The sequence below is a fragment of the Pongo pygmaeus genome, chromosome X (assembly GCF_028885625.2).
Source record: "Pongo pygmaeus isolate AG05252 chromosome X, NHGRI_mPonPyg2-v2.0_pri, whole genome shotgun sequence".
NCBI lineage: Eukaryota > Metazoa > Chordata > Mammalia > Primates > Hominidae > Pongo > Pongo pygmaeus.
The window spans coordinates 139,777,632-139,798,073 of NC_072396.2; the positions used below are offsets into that span (position 1 = coordinate 139,777,632).

General features: G+C 41.2%; 1 protein-coding gene across 13 annotated transcripts in view; it reads right to left on the minus strand.

Annotated features, from left to right (window-relative positions):
* Positions 1-216: 216 nt before the first annotated feature.
* Positions 217-20,442, minus strand: part of ZNF75D (zinc finger protein 75D) — a 66,777-nt gene continuing 46,551 nt past the window's right edge. For 8 of the 13 annotated variants that reach the window (XM_054471889.2, XM_054471890.2, XM_063660626.1 and 5 more), the window contains 6 exons: positions 10,206-10,477; positions 8,158-8,687; positions 6,707-6,899; positions 5,898-5,989; positions 5,435-5,561; positions 217-2,291 (listed from right to left, as the gene is read on the minus strand). In XM_054471889.2, coding sequence (XP_054327864.1) covers positions 1,582-2,291; positions 5,435-5,561; positions 5,898-5,989; positions 6,707-6,899; positions 8,158-8,568 — 1,533 coding nt within the window. In that variant the 5' untranslated portion in view covers positions 8,569-8,687; positions 10,206-10,477 and the 3' untranslated portion in view covers positions 217-1,581. Of the gene's footprint in view, positions 2,292-3,771; positions 3,893-5,434; positions 5,562-5,897; positions 6,054-6,706; positions 8,688-10,205; positions 10,478-20,442 lie in introns of those variants that run through there. The other 5 variants (XM_054471894.2, XM_063660629.1, XM_063660628.1 and 2 more) reach the window with 4 other exon arrangements.

Genomic DNA, 20,442 nt, shown 5'->3' on the forward strand with positions numbered 1-20,442 from the left:
GAAGAAAGTTCCAAATGTTTAGGAAGCACCAAATGTGGCCAATCATTGTGTCAGACATGTTCACATGTGTGCATTTAATCCTCACAGTAGCCCTAAGAAGTAGGAATTATAATCCTCATTTTATAAATTTGGAAACAGGCTTAGAACGGTCTCTTGGTGGAAAAAATATCTGAAGACATCCATTTCAAAAAAGCAAACATTGGCCATTTCTGAGTGATTTGGTAACAAAGTTTTGTTTATTGTCTAAATTTAACATAAAACATGTCATTTTCATTACAAAGTACAATTTTATGGAATACTAAATAAACATATATAAATAAGCCTTGGCCAACATTATAAACCAGGATCTGACATAGATATAAATCCATGCCTTCCAACTTCCCTTGACATCACATTATCTTCTCTTAAGAGATAGTCACTTTGGCTAATAGGGAAAAGAAAACCAGTAACATCAGAAAACAATTTCCATCTGGCCTGGCTCTGACTGGCGTCATCACTCTGAGCCATATGCCTTACTTTGCTCTGACACTTCAGGATGTTCCCTCCTGGTATCAGCTGTGCACCAAAGCTAAAATTTCACAAGGCTCTCCTTGCCATTCTCAATAAATCAGTTTTGCAAAATCTCAAGGCCTTCTTGCAGAGTATTCAGGCATATAGGGTTGTAGTTGATCAGCCATAAAGATGGGGCTCCCTTTAGGTCCTGCAGCAGTATGGCACCAGTTTGAAAGCCTCCAACCAGTCCACATAATGAAAGTCAAAAAGAGACCATTCACCACTTATCTGTGCTTTCTACAAAAAAAAAAAAAAAAAAAAAAAACAAAAAACAGATACCTGGATGAGGGCCAAGACTGCCTCCCTCATCATTTCATTATATGTCTATGTTGACAAAGTCAGCAAGAGGAGAGACATCAAGTGCTTACAAGGTCCCTAGGTCTGCCCTTACATTCAGACCTTCCCTTGCTACTTGTAATTCCTTGACAGAAGACATTGTGGTAGTGGGTACTCAGGAGAGAAGCAGCAAGAATGGGACAATTCTCCCAGGGCAAACATTGAATCCTCTCTTTCTGTTACAGAGTAAAGTTCCCTGAGTCCTGGTCTTGATTGTTCATATAGATAGAATGATAACTATTGAAACTGTCCCTAATTTAGTAATTCTCTCTGAGCTCCCTTAAGAGGGCCCAAGTACTCTTAGTTTCCATTTCTCTTGACAAAGAATAAAGAATGAGACTAAGAGCCTTGACTGTCATATGTCTGTTGAGCACTTGATACCTGAAAAATTTAGATGACTAGGGGTGGGGAAGCTTTGAATAACCAGATATATACATATAGATAGATAGCTAAAGGAATCTCATCACTACACTTTCATTTTTTTATTTATAAAATACTCCTTATGTATCAACTCTCATGCTAGGCACAGAAGATGCAATGCTGAATAAGACAGACAGCTTAGATTCCTTTTTGTGAAGTGTAACATGTACCCTTCCCAAATGTTTTATTAATGACAGATTCCTATCATTGGGTGCCTCATAATTTTGTATTCTTTCACCACTTCTAAGGTCAAGCTCTACATGGTAACTTTCCTCAGTTTGGAGACACTAGACATGCTTCCCTTCCTCTGTGGAGTTTCTGGTGTCTAAGAAGGCTCGATCGCCTACTAAAGTTTCTCTTACATAAGCTACACGTATAAGGCTGCTCACCTGTGTGAGTTCTCTGGTGTTTAATAAGGTGGGAGTTCTGAATGAATCTTTTTCCACATTCATTACATTTAAAGGGCTTCTCTCCTGTGTGAATTCTTTGGTGTGTGTGTAGATTTGTGTTATGACTAAAGCTTTTCCCACACCATGAGCATCTATATGGTTTTATTCCTTGATGGGTCATGAAGTGCTTATTAAGATCTGAACTCCATCTAAACCTCCTGTCACATTGTTGACATTTATAGGGTTTCTCTCCAGTGTGAATTCTCTGGTGTTTAATAAGATCAGAGCTAACTCTGAAGCTTTTCCCACATTCCTGACACTTAAAAGGTTTCTCCCCTGTGGGGCCTTTCCCATGAAGATCCATAAGTTTTGGAAGCTCTTGTTTACAAGTTGCAAGTTTCTTTCTTTTCTTCCTTGGAAAAGCTCGATGCCATTTCTGTACACTGTGTGTATCACCAGGATTTTCCCTGCCCATTGTTTTCTGGGCAATTTTCATTCTGGTCTTTTTTGATACTTTGCATCCTGATGTTTGTATTTCTGATGTAGAAACAGATATAGGATGATCATTTCCAGTGTCATTTTTTAGCTTTAACCCTGTTAGAATAAACAGAATAATTAGCCATCTGTGTCCCAGTGCAAGAAACCTACATAAATGGAGAGAAAAGTCAATGATGATTGCTTTAAAAGAAATACAGGAACAAGTGATTTCTGGTCCAGTCTGGACAAAATGGCATAGACCCATTTCTCCTTGATCCTCCCTGATAGGCACAACAACAAACCCATTAAGTAATATGAGATAACAAAAAGAAAATTCTAAAAATGGTAAGAAAAAGACAAACTGGTTTAGGACCCCAGAACAAAAAAAATAACATAGCAGGGTGTCTTATATCCCCACACCCAACAGAAGAAGGCAACTATCAACAGAAGGCCGCCTGGGTAGGCTTATTGTTTCCTGAATGTAAAAAGAAGTGCAAATAAAGACTTGTTGATTGAACTCTGGATAAAATAGAATACGTGACTAACGCCAGTGTGCAGTTGGTCTTGGGCAAACATACATGATTCTATAACTTTAGCACTGGAGCTGCTGGAAAGGTAAAAGCTAAATGGAGTTTCTGCTCTTTTTTACCTTTTCCATGAACTAATGACAACTTCAAAAGACTAGTAGGATTGTGTACTTTGTAATTCAGAAGGCTGCATTTTTGAGCATTAACTTGCAGCATATTTCACTATATTTGTTATTTTCTATTTATTACAACTGGACAGCTCCAAACTCTTATTACTATTTAGTATCTTTTAGCTAGGTAATAGTTCACTTTTTGCTTAATTTCTGCAAGCCAATAAAAGGAAATGTATTTAAGTATCGAGATGTTCAAAGGAAAGAGTAAAAAGTATTCATGGGGAAAAAGCTCTATTTAACACATGTCTTATTGTATTGCATTATTAGCTGATTTCACTCACTTTATATTTGCAAAATAATTGACATTTCTAATATTTATTGAAATTGCTTAATTTGCACACCCTGTACTCTACACACAAAAATGTATCAAATATCAGAATGAAGTTAAAATTGTGACTCTGATTCACTGTAGCAGCACTTTAAATTGCCCAGCTTTTTGAAGATATAAGCTACGATATTTGTACTTCCCTATGTCTGTGCCATAAATGCTTGAAAACGTTAAGGTTTTCTGTTTTTTTTTTATATATATATATCAAAATAATCAGTGTAAACCTTGGTTGGTCCCTGAGTTCACTGATATTTGAGGTAATGGGGACCTGCAGACATTCTAACTAGATTTACTACCATGTGCCTTTGCCTACTTCTCTTTGATATAGCAAAATATTTAATTGAGAAATCACTTTATGTTACCATGGTGGATTTTCACTGTGCTATAGCCATTTTCCTTTGGATTCCCATCAGTGGTGCTGCTCAGTGGCTTGCATATAGACTTGCTATGAAGAAATGCAGAGGCAGCCCATGCTGCCCTGTTTCAAAGTTGAACTCTTAAGCCCTTAGGAGTGGGCTTCACCCGCTATTGCAGAGGCATTTTGCATTTGTTTGTGGCAAGAAATTCACCTTCTCAGGCCAGGCGTGGTGGCTTACGCCTGTAATCTCAGCACTTTGGGAGGCCAAGGCAGGTGATCACTTGAGGTCAGGAGTTTGAGACCAGCCTAGCCAACATGGTGAAACCATGTCTGTAATAAAAATACAAAAATTAGCCAGACATGGTGGCACACACCTGTAGTCCCAGCTACTCGGGATGCTGAGGCAGGAAAATTGCTTGAGCCTGGGAGGTGAAGGTTGCAGTGAGCCTAGATTGCACCACTGCACTCCAGCCTGGGTGACAGAGTGAGACTCTGACACACACACACACACACAGACACACACACACACACACACACACAAAGAAATTCACCTTCTCAAACCAGTAAAGTACAGACTTAATTCGTAAGGACTGGAGCTACACATTAATATGTATCACCTTAGAGCAAGAGCTATGTTTTAGGAACCAAACCACAATTTTCAGTCATGGAACAATATATCCCATGGCAGAAGACGTTTACATGTGATCTGCTCTATTTTCATGTGATAATTTAAACTTTGATTGCCTAGTAGTCCTTTAAGTTAACATTTCTGCTTACTGCTACTGGATTTTTGTTGCAAAAATATATCAATGACCCACATGAAACATACTAAGTGAATCATGATAAACAAAAGGGAAAAAATGATTAAGAGAAAATTAAGTGACTGTGTTACACCGCTTATCCCAAACCAGAGAATAAGCCATTTCAAGCAACATCTTTGAAGAATCGTGTGGTGTGAATTGGTTTGTATATGTTAGTATGTATTTATTCAAACATTCATACACACTCAAGATACAGCTGGCCTAATTATAAATGGGGGTGTTGGTAAAACTTATGAAGTGTCCTCATACTGAATTGTAATTTTCTCTTACCTGTAAAGTAAAATTTAGATCAATCCCATGTCTTTGTTAAATATATTTTTTTTACCAGTCCTAAATTTAGGGTTTATTTCCAACTAGATCAAAATAAATGTAAGTTGTAGAACTCATTTTGAATATGATGGATATGCTCTACATTTAAATTTCAAGAGGCAATAATACTATTGGAATTATGTGAATTCTAACTCATTTTAACAAGGCAACCTGACCTGCATAGGATCACTTGAATGTTATCTTTCTTAGGATTACACTAATATTCCTCTCACAAAAGATCTATAAAATATTGTAGTTGGAAAAAAATTGTATAAAAATGTTTGGAAATTAGAAACTTTTCCTTAACTTTTATTGATATTGACTTGAATTATTATTTTCTAAACTAAGAGCCATATGCCTACCTGTAAATCTTTTCACATATCATTTAAACTTTTGTTTGCATTGTTATTGTTGTTGATTTACAGATTAGTTATTAATTTTTCTGTAGAATAATGCCATTGATGTGCATGCTTTTATGTTTTTTAGAGAAGGGTGTGTTTGGATGAAAGATAAAAAAAGTAAAATCTTTCACAGTCAAAATAATTCTATTTAGAATGCGGAAGTGAGACATGTATTTACAAAAAGCTCTCCAGAGGATCCTGATAATCCCTTTATTTCCCACACATCATCAAGTTGAGAATCAATCAGCTGTTGGAACACTGGGACTCTCTCACAGGGGTGCATTTTCCATAAACAGAGGACATATTACTTAACTTCTACACAATGGGAAGGAAGAATCTTTACCTAGAGAGATGACAGTCTCATAGATATCCTGCATTACATCATTGTAGAGAGTCTTCTCAAGAGGATTCAATAATTGCCATTCTTCCTCAGAAAAATACACAGCCACATCTTCAAATGTCAACAAACTCTAAAGAAGAGAATGGGCTATAGTTTAGTACTTGCCACTTCAGAAGCTGTCCTACCACCCATTTCTGAATTACATGGTAGGCCAGGTGCTGAAGATGTGAACAGTACAAGATTTAGGGGAAAAAAGTGAGAAGGCAGAAAGGAAGGAGCAAAGAGGATCAGTAAATCACCTGGGAGGTGCCCAGTTCCCACTGTGCCAAGCCTAGTTGCCTAGAGAATAACTGGGGCTAAAATGCCTCAAAGCACCTGGTGGACACTATGAGTCCTAGGCAGTAGGGAGAAGCAGAGGCAAGGCCACAGTCAAGTCACCTGAAAAAAGCCAGAAACAACAGCTCACCAGGGACTCAGGCAGGATGAGTTTAGATGCCATCTTCCAGTGTTTGGTTCTTTTCAGCTCAGAAAGGGCTAACATCTGTTGATCATGCACAGCTGTGGGTAGAAAATAGCCAGGGAAAATTTCTCTTTCCTATTTACAAACATCCCAAGCTGATTTCTAAAATACAGAACATCAGGATGCCTTCAGTAAAGATGGGTCACATTGACAAGTGTGTGTGTGGTGCCAAGAAGTGGCCATCTCATTGTAAATAAGAACCAAATATCTACCACTTATACAACCAGTTCCCCAGTTCACAAATTCTTTAGATTTCATAAAAGAAATTAATCAAAGGAAATCTATTCATTTTTCCTCTCATACCATAAGCTGGGCAAGAATTGAAGGTTTGAAAATGAAAGGCTCAGGTCCTCCAGTGTACAGTAGGTAATGTGGGAGACTTTTGTCTTTTATTATTTTTTCCTAGTGCACAATTTTTATCACATTCTGCCACTGATAGCCCATGTCTGCCCCCAATTTTTCCTACAACTTGTGAGGGGGAGGTGGCCCCTCCTGTCCCTGTTCCATCTTCTTCTCTCCTCTCAAGTTTCAAAGGAGTAGAGTCTATAGTGTGAATAGCAGGGTTCTGTGGTTTAGATATTTCTGTCCCCCAGGCTGACCCCCACCTTCAACCACCATCAACCCATTGTACTCCCACCTGGGAGACATCATAGCTGCTAGCATGGCTGGCCACCTGGAAAATTCCCAGGACATTCTAGGTGAACTAGTTACTATCACAGCTCCCAGGAGAAGACAATTATGATGAAGCTCCTCACCTCTTTCATATACAGGCTGGGTTTCTTTGTGAGTGTTCCAGCCCAGCTGTTCTTGTAGTACCCGGTATGTATTCCAATATTCTTTCTGGAACACACCCATTGGTTGGGGCTCTGCTGGCTTCCACTTGAAGCCTGGGGCCACTGCTGTTCCTCCCAAGAGCACTGCCTCCTTTCCCAGCTCATGGGCTGTGACCTAGAAATAATCCCCATCCTCATTAGCACAGAACTTACTTTTGGTTTTGGGGTGGTAGTGGAGGGAGGAACAAGAGCAGAGCCCAGATTCGGGGAGTGCATGACATTAGAGAAGTAATAAAAATAATGAAGAGGTATTGTGCCACTGTGTTCTCATAAAGAACTATACTCAAAATCTGGGATAATTAGGATAAAATAGAAAAAGCTGTGACTACTGCAGACCCCCGCCCCCCAACCCAGTGGCCCCCACCCCGATGCACAGAGCCCTGGCTCAAGCCACTAGCAGAGTTGGGTGGGCAGCCTGTTCCCCTGCTGGGGAACTTTCACTGGTTTACTTTCTTGACTTGGATCCTTGTTTTAGTGAATTTTTATCCTTTGGTTTTCTGTAAAAGAAAAGGAATTGAGTAAAATAAGCTTTCCTGTTAGCCAGTTTCCAATCCTCCAGGAAAGAATTTCACAGGGAACAGAGATGGATGGAAGAATAAATGGGGAGAAGAGTTGGGCTCTAATATCTCTTCACATGATTTGGTAGTAATAAGACACCAAAAATATGCCCTGCCCTGGATTTTTCAAGGTAGGCTCCTGAAAAAAGAAAGTGTGCTGCCATCTTCCAAGGACAAACCTTGGTTTCCCACTCACCAGAAGGGCCAATGACAAGCCACTAAGTGAGGGCAATGGAGGCTCTTTCCTCCCAGCCCAGAGATGTGTGTTTCTGCTACAGAAGATACTACCCCTTAGCATCCTGATTCCCACCACTTCTCTGTTGGCAATTGTCTTCTTTCCATATCCTTGTTTCCTTTTTTTCTTTCCATTTTGTTCTCTTTCTTTGCAGTCTCCCCAGAGCTGCTTGATTCATACTTCTGTTTGCTAACCTCTCTCTCCTTTGGTCTCTGTAAGTGCTGCCCATCTTGTGGATCTTCTCCCCTTTCCCAACTCTTTCTTGCCCTTTATTTCTCTTTTTCTAAGAACTCAACTCTTTTGTCCTTGCCCGTGCCAGACTAGGCCCACCACCATCAATTCACCCTGGCCCTAGAGAAGACAAAATGCATTTATTTTCTCTAAGACAAGGAAAGGCTCTGCCAGAAATTTTGCAACCTGTGGACTACTGATGCATGTATGTCATTTCAGATCCTTGCTAGCTGTCCTAAAGGAGCAACAGAAGAGTGACTTAATCTGTCTAATTCTCTGATAACTCCTCCATTCTGATATATCCACTTTTATCGTACTTCATTGTACATGTAGGGAATCTTTCTTCTTACCTCATTCTTTGTTCCATCAGGCTCCCTCTGCAAGAATTCCACCAGGACTAGAGCCTGTTTGACATTCTGTGGATGATGCTTCTGCACCCAGTTCTGGGTCTCCTTGGGCAGAATGCTCAGGAACTGCTCTAACACCAGCATTTCCAAGATCTGCTCTTTTGAGTGGATCTCTGGCCTCAGCCACTGATGGCACAATTTCTGAAGTTGGCTGATAGTCTCAAGCGGTCCAGTTGCTTCATGATAACGGAAGCTCCAGAAGTGCCTGCAAGCGCTCTCAGGACCAAGATTCTCTATTTTTGTGCTGTATTTCTTACTCTGACTGGAGTTCTCTTTCACAGACCCACTAGTCTCCCACATAGCCCCCATCTGGGGGCTTGAGCATGAATCTGCGTTCAGCTCTCTCATCGTCATTTGCTCTAGGAACAGTTTCACTCTTGTATGTGACACTGACACCCACCTGGTACCACCTTTGACAAATCAGGGTGCATCAGGTTTGGTACCAAATCAATGAATTGTTCTTCCCAAGAGCACTGAGGGAGAGCAGAAGAAAAGTACATGTCAAGAAGAAAACCACATGACACATATTCACTTGCTATTTATTGTTAGAAGAAAACGAAGAGAAAAGTTCCTGTCTGGCTTCTCCTTTAAAATCAACTACCGAGAATTAGAACATTCATGATTAGATTACTCAGGAGGTAAGTTTCTCTCCTTTTCTTTGTTTTTCAACTTTGAAACAAAGCACAGCTAAGAGAAGACAAATGTCAATCAATGTATTTCCTGTTTTTTTTTTTTTTTTTTTTTTTAACAGTTGAGGAAAGATTGGTGGGTGAGAAAATTGGCACCAATTGGCCAAAAGGAGCTTTGAGATTATCCAATACTTAATCTGTGGGTTTCCTGTCCTATATTAGCAAATAGGACCTATTTGAGTTTCTCGAAACTTTAACAGATCATCCCAATCATTTTTCTTTAGTCAGAGGAAAAATAGTTTCTATATCCCTTCATCTCATTTAGATTGAAGCCTTTACTAAATGGAACTCTTAATATTCCCTTTTATATTGTATCAATGCTGGTAGGAGAACTGAGACAGCAAGATCAGAGTAGAAGTAAAGTAATTAGAGAAAAAGTAAGCAAATGCCCTCCCGCTAAGCAAGCAGATCATCAACATTTGATGTGGCAGGGTGTAGTACTTCTTCGAAAGACTTATAAAGGGCACTGCACAGGTTTGTATTTGCGTATTAAATTTTTTGTTTACTTTAACTGGAAAAATTTACAGATGGTCTTCCTTTACATATATACAAATGTCAGGTGGTTAAAAAAAAAAAGAAAGAGAGATGGTGATGATTAAGGTTCTTTATAGATGGGAAGGGTCCTAGTAATGGTAACCTTTCTCCTGACTTAACATGTCCTCAAAACTGATTTTCCCTGAGGTCATCCAGCAGAAACAGTAACAAAATTCTTTCAAGGATGCCACAGGTATTCAAAAAAATGGTTGGCTCCTTGCTGACCATTCAGGCTCAGGAGGTACAGGAACACTTCTTATATTTTTTTGTCAGCAGAAGCCATTGTCTTTAATGTTGAAATGACCCTTTCTTTGGTGTTATGTTTATAAGCCATCAAAAATCAGGAAGTTTCACTGGGTGTGGTGGTAGACATTACTGCCCCAAATCCCCATCCCTGATTCACTACAACTTCTAGATCAACCACAGAGATGCCCACAAGAACTCTGAACGTGGGCAGCCTTTGAGTGTGCTTCACTAGCATCCCTGGGTTATATTTGTACATCCGGTAGAAAGAAGTTGCTTCCATAGGTAAGAAGTGGCTGTAGGAGCCTGCGGCCAGGCGGACTCGCTGTGGACAACTCCCACCAGCTCTCCAGGCGACCTGCCGCCTGTCAGTGGCGCCACTGCCTACTGAAAAATACTGTATCACATTCCCCACCCTCATTCTCCGCTATGCAGCAGCCCTAAAGGCTGCAACTGGCAGGAGCGGCCGGTATTTCTCAGGGGATCGCCAAACGAATCTAAAGAGAAAATCAGCTTCTCGGTTACCTTCAGTCAGCTCTGGCTTCCCCGGAGGCCACTTTCCTCTTCCTCGGCTCGACTACGCCTCTGCCTCTGTGGCCACGCCTCCCTGCTGCTCTGGGTAGCAAAGCTCTCCGCTGCTGCACCACTAGGGGAAGCGATGTCAGGAAAGCGCGGGATGCCTGGCGAGTGAAGCTCCAAGATGTGGGGAGTCTTGGAATATCAGTTCCCTCATTCGATCCCTCCACCTCCCGAAGACCTGACCCCGACTCTCTCTTCCAGGGTCGAGTTCTGTGGACCTGAACCGGAATCAACCAGAAAATGAAAGATGCATTTCCGGTGGCTTTGTGACAGCTACGCCCAGCTATCCCCCTCCCTCTACCTGCGAAGTCTCAGCCTAGCCAAGTTAGGAACTGTCCCGGGGGTCCTTTCCATCCCAGAAGAACCAGCCTCCTGCTCCAGTTAGGTCCTGGATGCAAGAAAGAGTTAATGCTACCGAGTCTCTAGCCCTGCTGGAAGCCGAGAGGAGCCACTCAAATGGCTCTTCCCTGGGAGCCATGTAGCTTACAGACTCCTGGTGCCAAGGTCTCCTATCCCTGATTTGCCACGTATTGTGCATCCAGATTGTTCCTGCTGGCTTCCCGGAGGCTGGCAGCCCATTCTACCGGGAGCCTCACCCAGTAAGGGATGCCACCTCAAAGGTCTAGGGGCCACGGAAGAGTGGCTCACAAAGTCAGAACCACTTCAGCACTCTTGTGGGCAGAGCTGCGTTCTGGGCCTTCCTGAGTCCCAGCCAGAGAGAGCTCCAGCTGTAGTCACTAGGCTTATCAAAAGCCTCCTTGAGTAAAAGGCAATTTGATCCTGGTCAAGCCTCTCGCTAGACCAGAAACAAGAGTCCCTTATATTTTCAAAACCATATTCTAGTTATCAGACATGTGCTCCCCAACCATTATCTTGTTTTATTCTTGTTAGGTAGATTTTAACCTTTTGAGATAGGTCCCATTTATACTTCTCTTTGACATATAAATAATTTGAAATGGTATGACATGACATGACTTCACCTACTACTTCATGTTCAGGGTCACATAGATTACCAGTGGCAGATTTTAGCCAGGAATTTAGGTATCCTGTTGTCATATCCTGTCCTTTTTCTACTACATTATGCTTTCCCTGGAGGACAGAAATCTTGCTTCCATCTTTATCTCCTGCAGTGCTTAGCATAGTTCTCTGGGTAAGGTATTTCATATTTACAGAATCATCTTTCTAAGAAGCTGAATATCTTGGGTTGTCAGTATTCTCCAAGTTTTCAGTATTTACCAAGTGTTGAGCCATTTGGACAAAAATTGCCAATGTGAATCTAAACAGGAGAAACTGGGTGTAGCTTAGTTTTACAATGGGGATGAAACTGACATATTTTGGAAGCCAGTGTGAAAAACCACTCAGACAAGCCAAAGAGATGTCTGCATGTCCAGGAGGAAAATAAAAAGCACCTGTTTGACTCTTTATATATAAATGCAGATGACACTAAGTTAAAGTCAATCATCATTCAAAATCGAAGCTCCCCAAAGGTGTGTAAAAGGACACAGTGCATTATCTATGATATATAAACTTAGTAAAAATGTTTGGTTCATCAGAGCATCGTCTTCAGAATGGTTCTTTCAAAACTATATTCTTCAAGTCAGGCATTTTCAACATAACATTTTATAACTCAATGAAGAGGAAGTCAGGGCACTGTGACTTCTGTATAATCCCCAGGCTTACATTTCAATGAATCACTAACCAGTGAGGATGGTCAGATAAAAGTCATTTGCTTTCCCCTAAACACTTCAACCTTGATTCCCCCAATAAATCAAGGTGTGATCTTGAGCTGCAAACAACTTTATAGGTGGAAGCAACTTAAAGAGAATATCGTAATTTTGAATAAGTTCATGATGAGCAAGATAAAGAAGGAAAAAGAGTTTCCAAAGTCAAACCTGCAACCCAAGAATGCGTAATTTTTAAGTGAGCAAAGTTGAGATGGAGTAAAACAAACAACTATAGCAAATACCTAAGACGTCTTTACAGAAAGGAATCTGAAAATGATGAAGGCTTAACCAGTAAACATTTTTCATAGTGTGGAAACTGGAAGTCTGACATCAGGGTGCCAGCATGGTTGTTGGGTTTATGGTAAGGGTCTTCTTCCTAGTCATGTCTTCAAAAGGCCTTTTCATGGTGTGTATATGCAAAGAGACAGACTGAGATCTGAAGTCTTTTTATGGTGTGTATATGCAAAGAGACAGACTGAGATCTGATGTCTTTTTTTTTCCATAAGGGCATTAATCCCATCATGGGGGCTCCATCCCATCATGGGGGCTCCATACTAACGACCCCATCTAAACCTGATTACCTGCCAAAGGCCCCACCTCCAAATACCATCACATTGGGGATTACAGATTCCACCTAGGAGTTTTGGGTGTACACATTCAGCCAATAGCAGCTTAGAGGAGGAAAAATGTAGATCAATTTTCGAGAAATATGGAAAACTGGAAACCAACTTAGAAAAAGATAGGATATAAATGAGAATGAAGAAAAGGGTTACCTTCCCCCTCTCAAATTTGTGATTACAAAGGAAGTTGTTCAAAAAAAGAGGAGAGACTGATGAAGAACAACAACAGATGGCTAAATTTAAATGATGTGCTGTGAGACAGAGGTTGGACAACCTCACTGATTTTTTTTTATTTTACAACTGAATTTTAAAGGTTTCATTTCATGCTGAAGGAGATGTAACAAGTAGTAGTCAAACAAGCAGAATCTACTCTGAACAGTTTCAGAGGAGATTCAATTCTAAAATTGGTAGCTTTCAAAATCAAGGCCTCATAATAGTGAGTTGTTAAACATGACTTTGATTTCTGGTTCTAGTAATTAGAATTTTTTAAACAGCTAAATTATGATATAATTCACAAATCACATAATTCATTCATTTAAAGTATTCTAAATATCAGTGTTTTTTAAATATACTCAAAGAGTTGTGTAACCAACGTGGCAATCAATTACGGAATATTTACCTCACCCCACAAAAAAATATTGAACCATGCAGCTTTAACTTCTCATTTCCTGTCATCCCCCACCTCCCAATCAGCACCAACCCTAGGCAAACACTGATCTACTTTTTTTTCTCTATACATTTCCCTGTCCTGGATATTTCATATAAATGGAATCATATCATATGTGATCTTTTGTGTCTCCCTTTTTTCCTTAAGCATAATGGTTTCAAGCTTCATCCATATTGTAACATGTGCCATTACTTCACTCTTTTTTACTGCTGAATAATATGCCATTGTGTGGATATATGACATTTTGTTTATCCATTCATCAGTTAATTGGTATTTGAATTTTTTCAATTTTTGACCATTATGTATAATGCTGCTATGAACATTTGTGGACAAATTTTGTGTGGACATATATTTTTATTTATTTTACATATATTTGTAGTGGTGTAATTGCTAGATCATATGTTAACTTTATGTTTAAACATTTGAGGAGCTGCCAGACTATTTTCCAAAGGGACTACACCATTTTACATTCCCCCCAGTACTGTGTGAGGGTTCTAATTTCTCTACATTCTTGCTAACACTTGTTATTACATGCCCTTTTAAATTATATCCATCTTAAGTGAGTGTATCGTGACATCTCATTGTGCTTTGATTTGCATTTCCCTTATAATTAATGATATTGAGCATATTTTCATGTGCTTATTAGCCATTTGTATATTTTCTTTGAAGAAACTTTTTTCAGATCCTTTGCTCATTTTTAACTGTTATTTGTCTTTTATTATTGAGTTGTAATCATTGTTTATATATTCTAGACACAAGCCAGACATGTAATTTGCATATTTTTCTTCCATTCTGTGGGTTAACTTTCAACATTCTTGATGGTGTTCTCTGCTGCACAAAAGATTTTAATTTTGTAATGGCCAGTTTATCTATTTTTTCTTTGGTTTCTTATGTCACATCTGAAAAAACAGCCACCTAATCCAAGGGCACAAACATTTACACCTGTGTTTTCTTTTAGACGTTTTATAGTGTTAGCCCCTAATTTATTTAGATCTTTCATCCATTTTGAGTTAATTTTTGTGTATGATCTAAGATAGAGGTACACCTTCTTTCTTTTGCATATGGATATTCAGTTGACCTAGCATAATTTGTTGAAAGACTATTCTTTCCCTATTAAATTGTTTTGGCACCCTTGGTGAAAATCAGTTAACTCAAGGTGTATGGCTTGTTTTCTGAACTCTCAATTCTATTCTATTGATCTAAATGTCTAGCCTTATGCAAATACCACACTGTCTAGATTACTGTTGCTTTGTAGTAAGTTTTGAAATTACAAAATATGAATCTTACATCTTTGTTCTTCTGTTTCAAAATTGTTTTAGACTCTGGGTCCCTTGAATTTCCATATGAATTTTAGGATAAACAGGTCAGTTTCTGCAAATAAGTCATCTAGGAATACCACATTAATGTGGTATTCGGTGTTCAATCTTCTTTATGCAGCAGAATATCACAGCTGAACAAAAAATGATCAAAAGTTGGCCCTTTCTTATACAAAGAAGCAGAAGAAGGAAATGAACTGAATGTTATAAAGCTTCCCCTTGTCCTTGCCCCTGCACTTTTTTCCAGGCATAAAGTGATGGGACAAAGTAGGTAGCATTCATACTTGGAAATCGACAGCTCAGGGCCAAATGGACCCTATGCAAAAGGGGAAAGTCAGAAGTGGACCTTCATTGTGTCAACTTAAAAATCACACAATTTGGCTGGGTGCGGTGGCTCATGCCTGTAATCCTAGCACTTTGGGAGGCCAAAGCTGGCGGATCATGAGGTCAGGAGATTGAAATCATCCTGGCTAACGTGGTGAAACCCTGTCTCTACTAAAAATACAAAAAATTAGCTGGGTGTGGTGGCACATGCCTGTAGTCCCAGCTACTCGGGAGGCTGAGGCAGGAGAATCACTTGAACCCAGGAGGCGGAGGTTGCAGTGAGCCGAGATTGCACCACTGCACTCCAGCCTGGAAGACAGAGTGAGACTGCATCTCAAAAAAAAAAAAAAAAAAATCACACAATTTATCCATTTAGAATGGAGAATTTTATTTCTTAAGTAGGGGATGACAACCTGCAGGTGAGAAGTGCAGCCTCTGGCTGCAAACAAAAAGCAAGCGCTTTGAGGGAGGGAAGGATGAGGCAGGGCTTTATGCTGAACCATATGCATGCTTGGTTGGCCAAGCATAAATATTCAACAGGCGTATTAGTCTGTTTTCACACTGCAATAAAGAAATACCTGAGACTGGGTAATTTATAAAGGAAAGAGGTTTAATTGACTCACAATTCCACATGGCTGGGGAGGCCTCAGGAAACTTACCATCATGACAGAATGTGAAGGGGAAGCAGGCACCTTATTCACAAGGTGGCAAGAGAGAAGTGAGAAAGCAGGAAAAACTGCCATTTATAAAACTGTCAGATCTCATAAGAACTCACTCACTATCACGAGAACAGCATGGGGGAAACCATCTCCATGAGCCAATCGCTTCCCTCACTCAACATACGGGGATTACAGGTCCCTCCCTCGACATGTGGGGAATACAATTCAGGATGAGATTTGGGTGGGAACACAGAGCCAAACCATATCATTCCACTCCTGGCCCCTCTGAAATCTCATGTCCTCACATTTCAAAACACAATCATGCCTTCCCAATAGTCCCCCAAAGTCTTAATTCATTCCAGCATTAACTCAAAAGTCCAAGTCCAAAGTCTCATCTGAGACAAGACAAAATCAAAAGAAAATGCATTACTTCCAAGATACCATGGGGATATAGGTGTTGGATAAATGCTTCCATTCCCAATGGGAGAAATTGGCCAAAACAAAGGGACTACAGGCCCCATGCAAGACCCAAACACAGTGGAGTAGTCATTAAATCTTAAAGCTCTGAAATAATCTCCTTTAACTCCATGTCTCACATCCAGGGCATGCTGATGAAAGGGGTAGTCTCCCATGGCTGGCCCTGAGTGCCTGCAGCTTTTCCAGGCACACGGTACAAGCTGTTGGTGGATCTACCATTCTGGAATCTGGAGGATGGTGGCCCTCTTCTCACAGCTCCACTAGGCAGTACCCCAGCGGGGACTCTGTATGGGGGCTCCAACCCCACATTTCCCTTCTGCATTGCCCTAGCAGAAGTTCTCCATGAGGGCTGTGCTCCTGAATTAGACTTTTGCCTGGATATCCAGGTATTTCCGTACATCCTCTGAAATTTAGGTGGAGGTTCCCAAACCTCAATTCTTGACTTCTGTACACCCACAGGTCCAACATCACGTGGAAGCTGCCAAGGCTTGGGGCTTGTACCCTCTGAAGCAATGGCTCAAGCTATAACTTGGCCCATTTTACCCGTGGCTGGAGCTGGAGTGGCTGGGAGCTATGACTATTCATGAAGCGGGGATACGTGCATGTGTGATATGCAAACACATATGTTACATGCATCTCATGTTCACTTTGGGGCAGAGACCTAACATTTAAATACATTATATTTAGGCCCTATACATCAAAGGTGAAGCAAGGATATGAAGGCATTCAGTGTGCAGCCTTAAACTGGCCAGAATCAGATCATGTTCAGTGGTCTCTTATCAGGAGAGAGTTATTGAAATCCATCTCTTGTCCAATAAAAGCTGTAGTTATGGCTTGTGGAACAGGTGAGTGGAGGTCAGTAAGTCAGCAAGTGAGTGAGCTGCGATTGTTTCAATATTGCCTATCTCTAGGGCAGTGCTTGTTTAGCTGCTAGAGAGAAAGAAAAGTTTTGTGGCAATTAGAACATACTTTATTCTTTAAGTGTAGCAGAGCGGGACTTAACCCTTGACTGGCATGGCCTTAGGCTTTGTTTATAATTTGGTATCTTATTACCACAAAGAGTGCATTCAATTAGCCTTGCGATCTCTATTTGAACAGTAACGGTAGTCAGTCGTGATCTAAATCACAAAAGGGAAGGAGTATAATGTGGTAGTGTGGTGCAAAGTTTTGCATAGGTCAGGGATGGGCTAGCCAGTGAAGGGGTGGGTTGCCCCTCCACACCTGTGGGCGTTTCTCATTAGGTGGAACGAGAGACTTGGAAAAGAAAGAGACACAGAGACAAAGTATACAGAAAGAAAAAAGCGGGTCCAGGGAACCGGCGTTCAGCACACGGAGGATCCCGCCGGCCTCTGAGTTCCCTTAGTATTTATTCATCATCATTGGGTGTTTCTCAGAGAGGGGGATGTGGCAGGGTCATAGGATAATAGTGGAGAGAAGGTCAGCAGGTAAACACGTGAACAAAGGTCTCTGCATCATAAACAAGGTAAAGAATTAAGTGCTGTGCTTTAGATATGTATACACACAAACATCTCAATGCCTTAAAGAGCAGTATTGCTGCCTGCATGTCCCACCTCCAGCCCTAAGGCGGTTTTCCCCTATCTCAGTAGATGGAATATACAATCGAGTTTTACACCGAGACATTCCATTGCCCAGGGACGGGCAGGAGATAGATGCCTTCCTCTTGTCTCAACTGCAAAGAGGCGTTCCTTCCGCTTTTACTAATCCTCCTTAGCACAGACCCTTTACGGGTGTCGGGCTGGGGGACGGTCAGGTCTTTCCCTTCCCACGAGGCCGTATTTCAGACTATCACATGGGGAGAAACCTTGGACAATACCTGGCTTTCCTAGGCAGAGGTCCCTGCGGCCTTCCGCAGTGTTTTGTGTCCCTGGATACTTGAGATTAGGGAGTGGTGATGACTCTTAACGAGCATGCTGCCTTCAAGCATTTGTTTAACAAAGCACATCTTGCACAGCCCTTAATCCATTTAACCCTGAGCTGACACAGCACATGTTTCAGGGAGCACAGGTTTGGGGGTAAGGTTACAGATTAACAGCATCACAAGGCAGAAGAATTTTTCTTAGTACAGAATAAAATGGAGTCTCCTATGTCTACTTCTTTCTACACAGACACAGTAACAATCTGATCTCTCTTTTCCCCACAAGGGATGGGCTAGCCAGCTGTGAAGCTGGAGCAGATTAATGGTTGGTCCCCAGATGCCCACCAGCAACAGTTAGGTATGTAGACTCAGGGATATACAAGTATAGAAGTTTCCCAGGAATATACTTAAGTATAGCCTCTTTCTAAGCCCCTATAGCCTGCATTGCTGTAAACAGGTACTATGCCTGGTCTAATTCAACTCTTTTAAAGTTAATCGAGAGGACAAGCAGTTGGGCTCCTTAAACAGAACAAACAGGAGGCCCCAGTCACCTAACATAATGCTCAAAGAGAGCAGCCAGAAGTTGTTGTAGCTTCTCAGCATTTCATCAATAATCACTGATTTGTAAGACTGGAGATAGAAGAAAAACAAAAAGCAACACCAGTGGAACTGGGCATTGCAAGTCCCATCTGAACTGTAACAAAAAGGATTCATTACTAGACTCCCAACATAAGCTTAAGAAGGCCATCTGTGGCTGCCAGTGACTATGTCAGTGCTGAAATGGAGTCACCACCCAGAACAGCATTTCCAAGAATCCCTGGGGATAGGGGCACCCACTGTGGGGACAGTGTACTGAGCGTGGGCCTGGATGGGCATAGGTGGGTGGAAGCAAGCTAACCAGCAACTCATCCTACTCCATAGAGAATATAATGATAGGAACATGAATAAAGTTCCAGCTGCTATGGGAGACCTGGAGAGGAGGAGGTTTGTATTCCACGTGCTGAGGAACCTCTCAACAAGAGGTGAGACACTGCAACTTGGGCCCCTGTAGCCTGAATGGTAAGAATAGAGTTTCTGACAAATGCAGCCGAAGATCTCCATGAAATCCCAGGGAGAGACCTGTGCCCAACACCCAGCACGGCACATCTGCAAGCAGGACACATTACAAAAATCCTGCTTTCTTTTCCCCAGGGGGAAGATTTTGATGTCTACAATGCAAATGTTCCTTTGACGGCTAACCATGCATCTCACAACTCTCTGGGACAGAGTTCCTACAATCAGTTTCCAATTAAAATTGATAATTGATAAAACATTTAAAACATGCTACCTATAGAGAGGAAATGTAGCTCCAGTTCAATGAAGATTTTCACAAATGGTGAGTATTGACTAATTTAAGGAACAGACAGTGCCAAAAAGATTCTGACACTGACTTACATATTTAGACTCTGGCCCTGCAGAGCTACATCTCACCTTTGCATCTACGAGGTTGCTTATGGCAATTGCCATGACTTGGAGGCTTTTTGTCTCACCCTTAGAGCATGCTGGACTTGACCCAAGGCCAACTGGAGGTGACAGAGATTTATATCAACCCTGGGGGAAGTCCTTTAAGAAGTATGGTTGGGTATTTGGTGGCTAAATACCCTCAAGACTTCTCACCCTACCCTTGGGATGAATGTCAGGTGTGTGTTCGACACAGTCGCCCATAGGATCCCCCTGGGAATTAGCTCAAATTGCCCACACTGGTAACCTGCTAGATTATTCTTGCCACTTAATTGGCTGCATTCCTTCTACATCTCACAACACCCCTACCAGTGCTACCTGGGACTCTCTCCTATGTAGGCACTTTCTACTCATAAGTGTGCCTCAGGGTATATTTTTAGGGAACCCACATTTGAACACCTTGTATGCTAATTTACCCTCACACTTGAATGTCTGGCTAGAAGTAGAATTGTAGGCTCAAAGTTATTTTGCACCAACAGCCAAAAGACGATTCTTTCTTTCCTAGGCATTTCTGGTTACCTCATTAGCTCCCTCTCTCTTTTTCTCAATTGAAGAAGTATATCTCTTGCGAGAATTCCCTCCCCACTCTGCAAGCCACTCTCATTTTAAATTTATTTGATTATAACAGCTACCCACTCCCTCCCCCAAACTTCAAGGGAGACAAATCAAGACCTCTAAGTGGGCTTTTAAAGTCACCTCCCTCTAGAAATTTAGGGCTGCAGGGCTTCTCCACGTGCCCACTCAGCCATCCTTCTACCTTCTGTAAACAGGGCCTCTCTTGAATCCAACACCCCCAGACTCTGCAATGTTAGTAAACACCCTCTCAAAGGGGAGTAGCTAGAGTTCATCTGTTGTGGTCTCGGGTAGCACAGAGACAGGTGAGAAGTTAAGAAACCATGTGAACAAAAGGTACATCCAACCAAAAGCAGTGAGAAAACAGCTTCCATTTGTAATAGTTGCATTATGGGAAGGATTTATTGATCCACACCGTTTTCCTGGATTTTCTATGCTCCCTGTGGT